The 15,941-nt window shown below is 38.6% G+C and overlaps 1 protein-coding gene across 1 annotated transcript in view; it reads left to right on the top strand.

The window, feature by feature from the left end:
- LOC139175735 (acid-sensing ion channel 2-like) overlaps positions 1-15,941 on the top strand; it is a 259,104-nt gene that overhangs the window by 215,966 nt on the left and 27,197 nt on the right. Inside the window, exon 3 of the mRNA XM_070766970.1 lies at positions 5,061-5,188. Within this exon, the coding sequence (XP_070623071.1) occupies positions 5,061-5,188 (128 nt within the window). The remainder of the gene's footprint in view (positions 1-5,060; positions 5,189-15,941) is intronic.

Below are 15,941 nucleotides of genomic sequence, written 5' to 3'. Positions count from 1 at the left end.
TTCAACTGTTTTTAAAACCCTATAAAAACCCTATAAAGAGCTGATCTTCAGCCCACTGAAGTCTTGGCAAACATTACAGTAACATTCAAACATTACAGTTTTGAAATTCAGCATTCTTTAGGAAACTGTATAGTCAAGAAAAAAACCTCAGAAGATGCAACTAATCAGTATGTCGAGAAGGCAGGTCTAACTAAAATATTGAACATAGCGAGAGTAATATTAAATGAAAGAATAACGACAATGGGAATAACGGAAGCAATTAAAAGACAAAAAAGCACCTGGATCAAACAGGCTTCCCGCAGAACTTTATAAAAGCTTACAAGAGGCAATAGGACCATTATTGCTGGGGGTCTAATAATTGAAGCGTTATCAAAGGCCAAACTCCCCCAAACCTGTCCAAAAGCATACATAACATTAATTCCAAAGGAAGGCACATATCCTCAACAGATTAAAAAACTACAAGCCAATATCATAACTAAATGTGGATTATTAAAGGCAATTGAAAAATAACATGAGGATTATTATCTTGGAATTTTATGAAGTCCACTCCGAAAAACTAGCTAACATTGATTTTTCTGGATGCACAATAAGCTTTTGCTAACGTTAGCTGGCAGTTTATGACATTACAATTGAAAAGTATGAACGTTGGTAAAAACTTTATAAAGATGATCCAAACAATATACTCCAATCAAACGGTGAACGTAATAGTAAATGGAGAAATAACTGAAAAATTCAAGATAAGCAAAGGTAAAAGACAAAGATGTCCACTATCCCCTCTTTTATTTTATATTAACCCTAGAAGTCTTACTTAGACTTTGACAGACTAGACAAGATAAACAGAAAGAAAAAGTCTGAAGGTTTGAAGATTAAAAAAAGGAAAAATACGAAGTACAAGCATTCGCAGATGACCTGGTATTTATTTTGGAAGAACTCTTAGAAACAGGATCTACATTAATAATTTTTACATTCTGTTTTTTGTCACTGTTGTTAGCCGCCCCGAGTCCACGGAGAGGGGCGGCTAACAAATCCAATAAATAAATAAATAAATAAATAAACAAAGAAGAAAGAAAGAAAGAAAATAGAAGAGTTTGGTGCGGTGGCAGGACTTAAAATAAACAAGGAAAAGACCAATATATTAACAAAGAATCTTACAAATAAACAAAAATTTGAGCTGACAGAAAAGATGGCTAAAATTAAAAGAAGAAGGAATATTGCCCTAGCCGTTGCTTCCTCAGGAATTGCAGCAATGGTGATCGACAGAGGCAAGATGGCTCACTCTACCTTTCAACCTGAATCGTTCTGAGTCTGCATTTTCTAATATCTCTAAGCAGAGTTACATGGGTCAGGTGGTTCAAGAAGCCAAACTTATCACGTGGGGTGAGTGCACCAGGACTCACAAAAGAGGTCTTGAAGTTGTATACAGGACGCTCCAGGACATTAGCAACAGTGTTATGGATGCAGTTAACAATGCTTTTGGCTGGTAACTTCAGACAGACTTTGCCTGTTGTGCCACAAGGGACAAGTGCAGATGAAGTCAAGGCCTGCTCAACTCATCCATCTTATGACCTAAATCATAGTTAATATGTGTGATCACCTTCAATGTGATTTGAGGGCAGAATTCTAAATTATTACCTGATATTGGTGGTAAAAAGCTTTTGAAAGAGGAGTATTCTTAGTAACCTTTGCAATGTTTTGACTGATCTGATTGGATTGACTGACAGAATATACCCCAACATTCATCAGGCTGGAGTGGATTGTGGTTCACAGCAGAGGGAAAGAACTATTCTTACTCCAGCAAATGACTCAGCCAACAGCATCAACAACTTTCTGCTAGAAAAGTTGTCCACTGGGCATATGAAGTATGAATCTGCCAGGTGGGTCTACTTACCTTCCCTACCGGTTTGCATTGTATCAGAAGTGCTCCTTTTGCACGTGCGTGCTCGCTTCTGTCTTGCACGGACCTGCATTTAAACACAGAAGTGACCCTCTATGCATGCACAGAGGGTTCTTTGCAAGCCGCTTTCAAGTGCGGTGGCCGGAGTACTGGTTCAGGGGCATGGCCAGCCAGCCATCGTTACCAGTTCAGTAATCAGAGATTAATTTCTACCACCATGCTGCTGTAAATATAAGCTTATAACTTCAGCCTAATGATGGTGAATGTGATTTCACCGAAACGTCGCATAGACACTCAAAATATTACACGGGGCAAAACCCGAACTCAGAACAATCTACATACACATACCATCATCAGGCTGAAGTTTCCAAGCTTCGTGCTGTTGTAAAATGGAATGTTTGCAACTGTCATTTCTTCCTAGTATATAGTGTGGGGGTGGAGATTTGGTTTGAATGTAGCAAATAGATTGGGTGATTATGTTTCAGTGATCTGATTGGTTGGTGTAATCATAATTATTAGAAGGATTGACATGGTGATTTTTATGAAGTGTTTTTGTTTAAGGCTGGTTTCCAAATTTTAAAATTCATAATTCATAATTATTAGAAGGATTGACATGGTGATTTTTATGAGGTGTTTTTTTTTGTTTAAGGCTGGTTTCCAAATTTCTGGTAGGCGGGACGTGTCATCTCTTTTATTTATGCAAAGGGGGCTCCTCTCAATTTCTATGGCTTCTAGAGCAATTCTTCTATATAAATTCTCTGTTTTGTGAAGTAATTTAGTTTTTTCAAAGTCAATTTCGTGTCCTGTTTTTTTAATGTGCTGGGCAAGGGAGGAAGTCTTATATATATATATATATTCACACACACATGTATAAAAATATATACTGTAAGCTGTTGTTGCAAAACTGAAAATATGATGTATTATAAAGAAAAATGTATAATAAAAATATATCTATATCTATCTATCTATCTATTTATTTATTTATTTATCAGAAATTCAGCATTCATACTCAACCCCAGTTTTGGCCTTTAGTTTGGCCTTTTCTCTGTTATATTCTTGTTTCTCCTGGTACTTTCCTTGACAAATAGCAGGCTTTGTTCTTTGCACATTGGAGAGCCATAATAACAGCATGAAGAAATAACAATGGGAAGCTGTAATGATAAATCGAAATGTCTCTATTCACACACACTTTGCCAGCTTGAGTGAAATGTGCCAGATTGTCTTTCACAGATGTGCACAAAGTGAAACTTTCAACAAAATAATCAGCCCAGATGGTAGGAGTATTGACCAGGCAAAGCTGAGTTTGAAATATGGCTGTCACTGATCAATGCAACTCAAGTTAAGCAATGTAGTCTATTGGAATTAAGAAGCATGCCTTTTTGATACAGACACAAACACACTCTGCCCAGAATTATTTGGAGTTGTGCAGATCTTAAAGTATATAAATAAACAAGCTGAATACTTTTCCTTTCCCCCACATCACAGATTGCCAAAGAAGCTTTTCAGCATGATATAAGGGAATTTTTGTGTCTCTGTGTGTGCTCTCTTAAAAATAAAATCATACTTATCTTTTAGATGTTTCTGAAGAGAGAAAGGCGGCAACAGAAAATAGCACTGTACACATATATAAACTACATCAATCTGACCAAATCCACTGTGTTTTCTGCTGCATCTGTAAAAAAACATAGCATTTAGTGAAAGAAATTCCACTTGTATTTCCAACTTTCATTTCCATCATTATTAATGCATGATGTATGCTTGCTGTTCGAATGTGAATGAATGATTTTTAATGTTAAAGGTTTTTGGAATGGGTTTTAGAATAGTTAGTTATATTAATTGAATTTTAATGATTTATATTGTATACTGAGGTTTTTTGATTTTTTGTGAGCTGCCCCGAGTCTTCGGAGAGGGGCGGCATACAAATCAAATCAAATAAATAAATAAATTCTGTTTTGTGAGTACACAACTGAAATTAATCAAATGAATAAAATGATCTCAAAGTCAAGAAAATTTAAACTAGAAATTGGGGGTTTGGGGGGTTGCTGTGGTGTGTTTTTTTTGCCAAATACGAAGGAAGTGTTGGAATTACCTGTGCAGCTCTGCCATCTGCAACTCAGGCAGACAGCTGAGTTCCTAGAGGGCTGCTGTCAGGTGAGCTGAAATGAACAGAGGGAGACAAAATGCTCTCCTGAATATGGAAAAGTATTGTGAAATGTGAACAAACATGCAGAGAATGCCATAAAGAGTTATTAGCTGCTAGTCCCCAAAGAGGTAGAGGATGTGTTTGACAGCTCAGTGACCCCAATTCCCAGATAATCTGTAGGGAAAAATGGATTCTCAGTGCTGTCATGTATCAGTAATACATGCATCAATTTATTTGTTACTTCTTGCAAGATAGGGTGGTATTTGCCAGGAAATGGAGGTTAGCTGCGTTTTTCTGTAGCATTTAGCTTGAGCTTCCAGTCCACTTTTCAAAAACTATTCATATATGTGTTACACTGAACAAATTCAGATGTAATAATTCAGGTAATACAAAGTGGATAGTTTTAGATGTAACTATGCAGAAACAAAGGATTAAAAACTGCTGTTTTGTCCATGCAACAGAATTAAATAGTCAGTTTCCAAACTAAAAAAAAAAATTGAACCAATGATTAATTATCCTAAGAGCTTTACTAAGCTTCAACATTAATGTCAGCCAGTATAAGGGAGACAGCTTAATTATGGGCAACTAGCAAGAAAAACTCTGTAATGGACTTATTATACTAAAAAAGGATGAGGGGAATGGATATAGTATGGATTTCATCATGATATAATATCTTCATAGAGATTAAAAACAGAATTATAAATGATTTCCCAGAAAAACCCCTTGGGACTTAAGAGAATTATTTCTCTATGGTTTGCACAGAAATTAAATTATCTCCTTTTGAGTTTGGTATTGCGTATCTACTGTTGCCCCCTATGCTTCTGTAGTAGCATTTGGATTCTTCCTATGAATTGGCATCACAGTATATTTTACCTATAAAAAATTAAAAGGCTATAAGATTTTACAAGATTGAAACCACAATGGTGATAGGTGGTAATGATATAGCTTAGCATCTATGCAGCACTAATTCTTTAAAAATCATAATATTCTCTAGTTGATTCATATATTTTGTTCTCTTGTTAGATGAAACAACATTTGAAGCAGGAGTCAAAGTCCAGATCCACAGTCAATCTGAGCCGCCATTTGTTCAAGAACTTGGGTTTGGTGTGGCGCCTGGTTTCCAAACTTTTGTAGCCATGCAAGAACAAAGGGTAAGTTATTTTTCTCAGGTTAAGTTCCTGTCTGTTTTACATTTAAGGCAGAAAGAGAAGAAAACCTTCCTTGGTTGAATGCTTTGATGACAATCTTTTAAAAAAAACAGGCTGATCTTGAGATTGGGTCTCATCTGTTGACTTTTGAGAATAGATTGAAAGTTAGGATGAAGACAAAAAATAAAGAGAGAGCATAGCTACAGAAGAATTGGATTTATAATAGTTTATTTATTTATTATTATTATTTATTTATTTGTTTACTTATTTATTTACTTACTTACTTACTTACTTACTTACTTACTTACTTACTTACTTACTTACTTACTTACTTACTTACTTATTTATTTATTCAATTTTTATATGCTGCCCTTCTCCTTAGACTCAGGGCAGTTTACAACATGTTAGCAATAACACTTTTCAACAGAGCCAGCATATTGCCCCCACAATCCTCATTTTATCCACCTCGGAAGGATGGAAAGCTGAGTCAACCTTGAGCCGGTGATGAGATTTGAACCGCTGACCTGCAGATCTAGCAATCAGCTTTAGTGGCCTGCAGTACTGCACTCTGCCCACTGCGCCACCTTGGCTTTAATTCAGAGATGGCATTCTGCAGGTTCGGACCAGTTTGGGTGAACCGAGAGTGACGACCTGCAGGTGGGGCCGTCCCCACCCAGGCTCTATGCTGTCTTTCTTCTGAATGTTTTGAAGCTGCATGCGTGCAAGCTGCTTGCTAGAGCAAAGCGCATGCGTGTAGGGTTGCATGCATGGGTGGACGCACATGTTCACATTTGCAAACTGGTAGGGAAGATAAGTGGAAGATAAGTGATAAGTGAAGTGAATACCACCAACTATGTGAATAGATTTCCAAGAAAGAAGTTTCTTCAGGTGAGGTTTAAACTTGCATGTCAGTCTGTCTTGTATAATTTATTCAAGGGAAATGTTTCTTCACCCAGAGGGTCGTTGGTTTATGGAATTCACTTCCAGAAGAGGTCGTGATAACTGTCAGCCTTGATAGCTTCAAGGCAGGATTAGACAGATTCCTGGATGCCAAGTGTATCGGTGGTTATTGAAACGGATGTCCATGTGCCGCCTCTATGTTAGTTGACGCAGGCAGGATTCCCTTGAGTACCACTTGTTGGGGGTCAAGGAAAAGGGAGGGTCTTGCCTTCTCTTTCTGCTCAAGATCCCCAAGGACAATTAGTGGGTCACTGTGTGACACAGAATGCTGGACTCGATGGGCTTTGGCCTGATTCAGCATGGCTCTTCTTATGTTCTTATGTGAGATTACCATTGAAAAAATATCACAAAAGATTTGAAATACTTCTAATATGCAGTCTGGCATTGTTGCATAACCTACAGCTTTTTAAAATGTAAGCATAAAAGAAGCATTACTTGAGATCAAGGAGAAGCCAAGGTTTTGCCAACACATTGATTAATTGACTCTTTCAGAAGAGCTTGTCCTTACTTTTATTTACTTATAAATAAATGCACAGCAATAACATTTTCATGTTTTTGCCCATCAGTTATGGTTCTAGATCATATATAAGAAAAGTAACTGTGCATACATAAATGCAGTTTTGTCAGATTCAGCAATTGTTGAAACAAGGGAGTGGCAGGTGTCTATAATGTTTTCTGAAAATTAAATTATGTGAGAATTGGTACATGTGTAGTCCACAGATAGTATTATGGAAGTGATTACTGAAGCTGCAAAACCTTTCTTTCCTTTGCAGGTTATTATGCTGCCAAAGGCAGCATGTTGAGGAAGATGAAATATTCCCTGAAACAACCATTTCTGCCAATTTGGCTATAAAAATTAAAGAAGCTTCAATTAAGTAAAAAGGTTGGAGATGTGATACTGGGTAGGCAGTTAGAAGTGGGCCTTTGAGGTTCTTTTTGTTTTTATGTCCAGGCAATATGGAAAGCGAGAAAGACCATCCAAATATGAGAAAAATATCTAAGGTTGGTTTTATAAAAAGAGAATAGGGATTTTCATTACACATTCTGTGACTTGGAGCCGTATGTGGTATATCGGTTATAATAACGGATTGAGAGGCAACAGTTGACACAGGACACAGAGCGCAGTAGACAGAAGTCAGGTGGCAAGAAAAACAGAGGCAATAGGAGAAGAATTGTTGTGGAGTGGATGTGCAAAGCTCTTGGATGGTTGTCTCAAAACGATACTCTCTAGAAACTAAAGCAGTAAAACCTTTTCATCTTAAGTAATGGGATTATTTCCAAATCAGCCTGGCCAAAAGAATAAGATTGTGAGAATGGCAGGCCCAGATATATTAAGGGAAATTGGTTGTCTTCTCAGGTCTATGCCAACCCACATTCCCAGTCTGTTGCTGCTTTCTATAAGCACTACTATGTTCACATTATCCCAGCAGAAATAACAGTTTGCTATTGAATATATGACTGAAGTAATATTTTGATCACCATGTGAGAAGTTGGCAATATAAAGTGGAAAGAATCTGACACAATAAGCAGATTGGGGGATTTAGATTTAACTTAAGATAAAACATACCTTGGGTTGGTACCATTTAAGAAGACTTTGGCTACCATCCTTGTTTTTTGAGGACAAACATTTCCCATAGAAGATTAATGTTAAACAGGAAGCCATATATCTTGACTAAGGAACTCCTGTGTAGCTTAACTTCCTGTATTGACTCATCAGAATTTTCAAGTTAATTCACTGAAAGTTATCTATTAGAGCTTATTGTATTCCACACAGTATTCCTATGTGAGTAAAACCACTTATCTCCTCAGGTTTTGATGGCATTTGGAACCAAGATTGCCACCGCTAATCAAAAAGTGACATTGTGCATTGTCCCAACACATTCAGAGGTCTTTCTCTCTTACCAACACAACTGATTCTTTCACAACCTTTATAGAAAAAAAACCTCTCATTATTTATTTTATTGAAATAATTCATATACAGCCTTTCATAAATGATGTCCTCAGTCCTGTGGGATAGCTAAACCTTCCATAGAAATACATATCTAATAAATGTCAGATCCCTTGGCTCTGCATTAGACCTATCTTCTTTCTTGCTTTTTTGGCAGCTATTTCCAATCTATTATTTTCCAAATAATTATCTGCAAATTCCTCCCCACAAAGCTAAAGGAGTATATGACCCCTGACTTTTGCTGAATACTGAAATAAGAGCAAGAAATAATCGTTCTTTAATGAGACATCATATCAGATCACACAAGTAGAATTGCTTCCCCATTTCAGCCTGCCCACGACTCCCTTTTGTCCATCTGCTCTCATTGTCTGTTGAGTTTAGCACTTGTCTATTATTTCTCTCCCTCTTTTGCAAAAACCATCAAATAGAAACGGATACATTTCTCAATTTACTCCCTTCATTTCTTCTTTAAGATTATTTCATGTTGCTTGTTAACCAAATTGACTTTGTTGAACAGATGGAAATGGCCAGTTTATGTTGATGATGGAATTTATTTATTTATTTATTTATTAGTTGGACTTGTATGCCGCCCCTCTCCGAAGACTCGGGGCGGCTCACAACAAGTAAAAACAGTCACAACAATCCAATTAATTAAAATATTTAACGGTTTAAGAAAAACCCCATGTAATAGCAAACACACACACAAGCATACCATGTATAAATTAACATGCCCAGGGGAGATGTTTAGTTTCCCCATGCCTGACGGCAAAGGTGAGTCTTAAGGAGTTTTCGGAAGGCAGGAAGAGTAGGGGCAGTTCTAATCTCCGGGGGGAGTTGGTTCCAGAGAGCCAGCGCCGCCACAGAGAAGGCTCTTCCCCTGGGACCCGCCAACCGGCATTGTTTAGTTGACGGGACCCGGAGAAGGCCCACTCTGTGGGACCTAATCGGTCGCTGGGATTCGTGCGGCAGGAGGCGGTCTCGGAGATATTCTGGTCCGATGCCATGAAGGGCTTTAAAGGTCATAACCAACACTTTGAATTGTGACCAGAAATTGATCGGCAGCCAATGCAGACTGCGGAGTGATGGTGAAACATGGGCGTACCTAGGTAAGCCCATGACTGCTCTCGCAGCTGCATTCTGCATGATCTGAAGTTTCCGAACACAATCAGAGTTCTTCCATGTGGAAACCAGGCATTTGAATACATTTTTCTTCAGAGTATCTTTGCACACACACATACACAGAGAGAGAGAAAGAGAGAGAGAGATAAGCCACCCCGAGTCTTCGGAGAGGGGCAACATACAAATCTAATAAATAATAATAATAATAATAATAATAATAATAATAATAATGTCCATATTAATTCCTAATATGATTTTTTTTCACATGGCAGATAAAACTTTACTTTTTAAATAATTATAATTATTCAGTTGAAATTATGTGAGTTGAAATTATCACATTTTAAGATTGCCAAGTTTGATAAATACTGATACAAATTAACTCTGATAAATGTGAGGTTACAAATATGCCTATCTATTTTCCTTTGACCAGAATCTAGCAGATTTTTGGATTACAACTTCCATTATCAAATTGGAATTCCCAAAATTCTTTCAGTCTCTTTCCAATTAAGGGATAGAAACTTTAAGACAGTTTTACTTGATTGCTGAAAAGCTATTGAAGTGCTATATATTGATGGTAGTCACTGTAATCCTTTTGATTTTGGGGGGGGGGAGAGACTAAAGTATTCTAAAGGGAGAGAGACCACAATTATATTACCAGGTGTCATCTATGCTTATCATACAAAAACAGTTTGGGAGTTCTAGGATACCAAGCAAATTGGTATATCTTGCTATTATTGTTTCAGCAAATAAGCTTCATTTGTCACCAGTGACAACGTAGAATTTCTTAGGAAGCAAAAGAAGATTGAAGAAAATTTTGGCTCTGACACCTTTTACTTCGGCCAAGCAAGTGGCCACCAAGGAAATTAAGCTTCTAATCTTACCCAACAGTGCTTATTTAAGAGTGGGTGATGAGAAACACTTCAGAAGTAATCTTGATTGTATGAGTCAGAACAGGAAAAGCAGTGGTAGGTTTCTACTGGTTCTCCCCACCCACCCAGTCATCATCATAGACATTCTGTACATGCAGAGAAGGTACTGTGCATGCGTGAGGTCCCATTTCCAAACCGATAGTAAAGCTATGTGAAACCCACCACTGATGAAAAGTATTCAGTCCATTGATTGGTGTACAATGGCAAAAGCACAATTGTGGACCTAGCATCGGTAGCCAGCAGCAAGGAAATAAAAAAAATCTGCCTTGGAAAGTACAGGAGTTGAACCAGTGTTCCCTCTAATTTTTTTTTTTGGGGGGGGGGGGGGGGCGGAAAAGTATAGTGTCTGAGCGGCAGTCCCTTCAGGACTGGGCGGCACAGAAATAATAAATAAACAAACAAACAAACAAAAAACCCACCCTGTTTTGCCTCAGAGAATTTCAAAATAAAATACTGTACTGTGTGTCTATGTGAGCTCATAATAGGGCAACTCTATCAATATCAAAATGCCACTTAAATAGTTGAGCTAGTTTCAAACTAGATTTTGATTTTCTTTCTCTCTTCCTTACTCCCATTCTTTTTCTTTCTCTATTCCTTCCTCTCTTTTTTCTATCTGTTTCTCTCTCTTCCTCTCTTCCTCTCTCTCTCCTTCCCTCTCACTCTTTCCCTCTCGGCTTCTGGGCAGGTTTGGAAAACTCTGAGTTGATGATGATTTTTAAGTGAGCGATTGCTCACTGCTCAGCTTAGAGGGAACTATGAGTTGAACTATGGACTTTCAATAAATCCACACAGTTCTGAAGAAAGAAAAACATGTACTTAAATTGGTCAGATCCAAATAAATAATATCATTCTTATATCCCATTTTCTCTTTCTTTGATAGCAAAAAAAAAAATCTAAATCAGTTTGAACCAGTTTTTCTCAATTTGACAAGTTTAAGAGACTGGAATTCTGGGAGTTGAAGTTCACATATCTTCAAGTTATCAAGGTTGAGAAACACTGGCTTAAAACATTAGGAACCTCACTTTTGACTCTCATTAGTTAAACACTTTATGTACATTACATTTCAGGTTCTTGTTCCAGTTTCACTGCAGGTCGCAAATGAGGCCCTGACAAGCATTCTCCCAGAGCAAAGCGAGCCTTTCTTTTTGCCACTTCTACACATCAAAGGCACAACCAGGAAGTCCCAATTAAGTATTCAAGCTATACCTTTCCTGCAGACATTAGGCCAGCTCAAGGGCCATGTGACTTCAACTCAGGGCTGGCTTCCTGAGAAACATTGAAATTACATATGTATTTATGCCATCGTTGTCGAGCTCATCATCTACATTGCGGCACACTTTAAACAACTTCAAAGATTTGCACAGCAGCCAGTCTGGAACAGACGCCAGGTCATCAGGGTTGACGAATATTTATTCACCAGTATCATGCAGTATCTGCAGCATATGGGTGTTGCTCTCCTCTCCAGATGACTAAATGGTGGCAGATGCTGCGCTATTATCTTGATAGAAGAATGTAAATGAGGCACTTGAGGCAGGGAGGCCCTCCAATGGCATTTGGTCCCTGTCACAAAGAAACTGATAATTCTGTCCTCTAGAAGAACCTCTCTGATACTATACCTGATACTATGCTTCTCTCAATATGGGTTTTACATCCATTTGGTGAGGGATTCCAGATGCAACTTCTTTGGCACAGAGTTTGTTTCTCCACCATTATGGGTTTTAAAATTGAGGAAGAACACTCACATTTCTTCAGCTGAAATTATTGTTAATATTTATACCTGTATCACATTTCACTACCAATAATTTATTTCCTGTAGGTAGTTTAGAATACAAAAGTACTGTATTTTTGCAGTATAAGATGCACCTTTCTCCTCCCTAAAATCGACTGAAAATTCAGGTGCGTCTTATACTCTGAATGCAACTTTTTTTTCTAAAGTATAAGATGCACCTGAATTTTCCCAGCCTAACTAGGTGCTAGTGATCTTTCCAGCTCTTACCTTGCAGGTTCTTTCATTGTTACTCTTTGCAAAGAATGTTTTCCATGCCCTAAGTCTTTGCAGGGGGTTTTTCATTGCTCTAACTTGCTCCAAATGTTTCTTTCAAGCCCTAACCAAGTGCTAACAATTTTTCCCAACTCTTACCTACTTGTAAGCTCTTTCATTGTTACTCTCTGTAAATAATATTTTCCAAACCCTGTCTTTATAGTTTTTTTTAATTGCTCTGCTTGCTCTGAATGTTTCTTTCCAGCCCTAACTAGGTGCTAACAATGTTCCCAGCTCTTATCAGCTTGCAAGCTCTTTCATTGTTACTCTTTGCGAAGAATGTTTTCCAAGCCATAAGTCTTTGCAGGTTTGTTTTCATTGCTCTAACTTGCTCCAAATATTTCTTTCCAGCCCTAACCAGGTGCTAACGATGTTCCCACTTCATACTGGCTTGCAAGCTCTTTCATTGTTACTCTTTCTGAATAAGATTTTTTAAAGCTCTAACCAGGGGACAAGATAATGTGCTGAAGCTGACCAGACTAAGGATGCTAGCCAGATGAATATCTGGTAAGCAGATTCTTTTCCCTATTTTCCTCCCCTAAAACTAAGGTGCGTCTTATACTCTGGTGCGTCTTATACTCCGAAAAATACAGTCAGTAAAACAAAGAAAGATCATTTAAACAAAATACTTAAATCATGTAAAAACAAGGCAGATTTGCTAAATACTGGCCTACAAAAGTTAAGCTTTAAAGCTATCAGAGGTGCTTGTATCTCCACCCCCACAAGAAATGTTTTTCAAGATCTCTAAAGCTTAACAACCACAGAGAATAGCCATTAAATGGATTAACAGAGCTGCAACTGCAGCTCCTCAGATGAATTTAATGGTAGTCTCCGTGGTGATTTGAATATTTACCATTTAAGGCTTTATAGACTGCTAATAATATGTTACAATTTTCATGAAAATAAATCACTGATACCAATTTTTTCAAAAGTTTTGCTTCTTGAAAATTTTTTGGTGATTTATGATAGATTCCTACAAACTAAATGCAAGTATAATTTCAGAATAGCAATAGCATTTAGACTACCAGTTTCATGGTGATTTACATCCCCCTCTGAGCAGTTTATAAAGAGTAAGCATATAGCCCACAAGAATCTGGGTCCTCATTTTACCAACCTTGGAAGGATGGAAGGCTGAGTGAGCCTTGAGCCTACTGAGATTCGATCTGCCAAACTTCTGGCAGCCCATGATCAGCAGAAGTAGCCTGCAGTACTGTACTCTAGCCACTGCACTACCGAGGATCTTGATATAGAATGACTATATCATGTAGGAATTGTGAGAAATATGAAATTAACTTTTAGTTACATGTTGTGGTTGGCTCTGGCCCAGCTCCTGCCCCAAGGAATGTGGAGGCAGGGGAAACATCAACATGTCATAGGCCTGTTTTATTGCCAACAGAGTCAGGTAGTGCAGTTTCCTCAGACGAAGAAGAAGGTGGGAGTGACTTGGAAGAGGGGGGCTTGGCACACAGCCCAGGAAGCCAATCTCCATTATCTTTGGTCGATTCGGATGTGGAAGTCTTGGACCCACGCAGGCGCAGAGTTATGCGTAGAAGAGACCAATTGAGGACATATTACAGGAGATAAGAGAGGCCACCTGTGTTTGGGTGGGGCTCTAGTAATTAGATCTGCTGATACAAATAGCAGCATGTTGGTTTGGCCGTTGTGGAAGATTATCTGATCACAGTTCTTCAGGACTGTGCTTTGCTGTTTTCCAGACTTGGTTTCTTGATTTTTCATGCCTTTGAAACCAAAACAGAGCAAAGTGTGTGTATCTCACTTCGTGGAAGAAGGAGGGCTGTGACGTTTCTTCACAGCTGCTAGCTAAGTACTTAAGGACTGATTAAGGGAATTGTATATCAAGATCCTCGGTAGTGCAGTGGTTAGAGTACAGTAGGCTGTACAATTCCCTTAATCAGTCCTTAAGTACAATGTTTTGGGACGAGTGCTCTTTGCAATACATTGAATTTTGTGATAAAGAACATTGTTTTGAATTTTCAAACGTGTGTATGTCTGAAATTTGTACCCTCAAATTTTCGGGAGGCTCATACCAGAGAGCCCGGCAGAACAGTTACCATAATATGTTAAATCACATCATGTTTCCAAAATACTGAATGAGTTCACCGGAACAACAAACATTTTGTTGCTGATTTTTGTTCGTATTCAATATCTGATGTATTTTGCTGCAGTGTCCAATAACAGCCAGCCAGCATTGATGGATTTCATTTGTTCCAATACCGTTATTTCATTGTGTGAATGTCCTGGTGAAGCCTTTCACACTGTTAGTTACTGACTGTACCTATATTTTTTTTTGGGGGGGGGGTGTTACTCCTATGTGAATGCAGAAAATGAATCTTCACTGTCATGTTGCACTGCATGGTCTTCTATGCTGTAAGACATTTGTCAACTAGCTGAATGCAATTTGGTGTTGTGTAGTTGACAAGAAATTTCTCAACAAGATTCTGGAATGCTTTTCAAGCAATTTTTTCTGGCCCCACTAACAAATCTTCAAACCACTTCTCATTGATGACATATCTGATCTATGGACCAACATAAATGCCTTTCTTAATTTTGGCATCAGTTATTCTTGGAAACATTTGTCTGGAAAAAAACCATGTCGTTGACCTTCCTTGTTCATCACTTTCACACAAAAACAATTATCAGCCTGAGTTTTATATGAAGCAGTGGAAAAATATCTTTGTCAGACCAACAAGTGATTTATGTGCCACATTTTTCTCCATAGTGGGTGGATTCAACATCCAAGTATGGGATGACACCATCCATTCAGCCAATCAGGACTGAGTCTGTCAAATTATGGATCTCTGCCTTGGCCACCATTTCCCCCTCTTTGACTCAATCCTTGGCTTGACAGGATGTGTGTTCCATTTCTTCCAACTTGAGCGCCGTTTTCCATCTTTCTAGTCAAAAAACTGTGAGTTTTGCTTCACTTGACAGCTTAGCTGCAACCACAGCCAGTCTTGATGTGTTGACAGTGGTGCAAAGCTACAGCTTTCTCATAGAAATGAGAAATTGGTCCTCGGAGCCTCTGGCTCCCTCTGTTATTTCAACTGCTTTTGAGCTCAGCAGGCCTGGCCGTGGAATGAGGGACCTTGCTAATTTTCCTACCCCACAGCTGATCATCTCAGGAAGCCACCCTTGCTCTCCACTTGCTATAACTGAACTGTGTCACAAGAGTGAAGTGCTTGGGTGACCAACAGCCAGGAGAGCTTGTCACTCTAGGAGGAGCCAGGCAGTTAGATTGTATAGCTTGCCACTTGAGTGGTGAGCTGCTGAAGCCTTCAGGAGACTTCTGGCTCTGCCCATATAATCCTTCTACACAGTTACCAGCCGCAGTACCTTAACGCTTGCCTCACACAGGACCCGGTCAAGACATTGCTACAACGCGCTATGCAGTGACTCTCCATTCATTCATTCATTCATTCACTCAACTCTGCCTGACAACAGAGGTGGCCATTTTGTTTTTGAACTTTGCCTGGTAACAGCAGTGGCCATCTTATGTATACATGTTGCCTTGCAACATATGCAGCCACTTTGTTTATACACATTGTCTAGCAACAGTGGCAGTCATTTTGCTGCTTGATTGAAGAAATCTGCCCAGCAACTGATCTCAGTGGCCTTTGCAAGGCAATTTTGAAGCCTGACTGTTACAAGGCACACTGGCCATTATAAGAGACCTCGCTCTCACCATTATGGTGTCCACTAATCTTCAGGCAGAACCCACCAAGGCCAAGCTGACTAAAT

The sequence above is a fragment of the Erythrolamprus reginae genome, chromosome Z, assembly GCF_031021105.1.
Source record: "Erythrolamprus reginae isolate rEryReg1 chromosome Z, rEryReg1.hap1, whole genome shotgun sequence".
Classification (NCBI taxonomy): domain Eukaryota; kingdom Metazoa; phylum Chordata; class Lepidosauria; order Squamata; family Dipsadidae; genus Erythrolamprus; species Erythrolamprus reginae.
The sequence above is the reverse complement of the archived record's forward strand: the minus strand, read 5'-3'. Positions and strand labels throughout refer to the sequence as shown.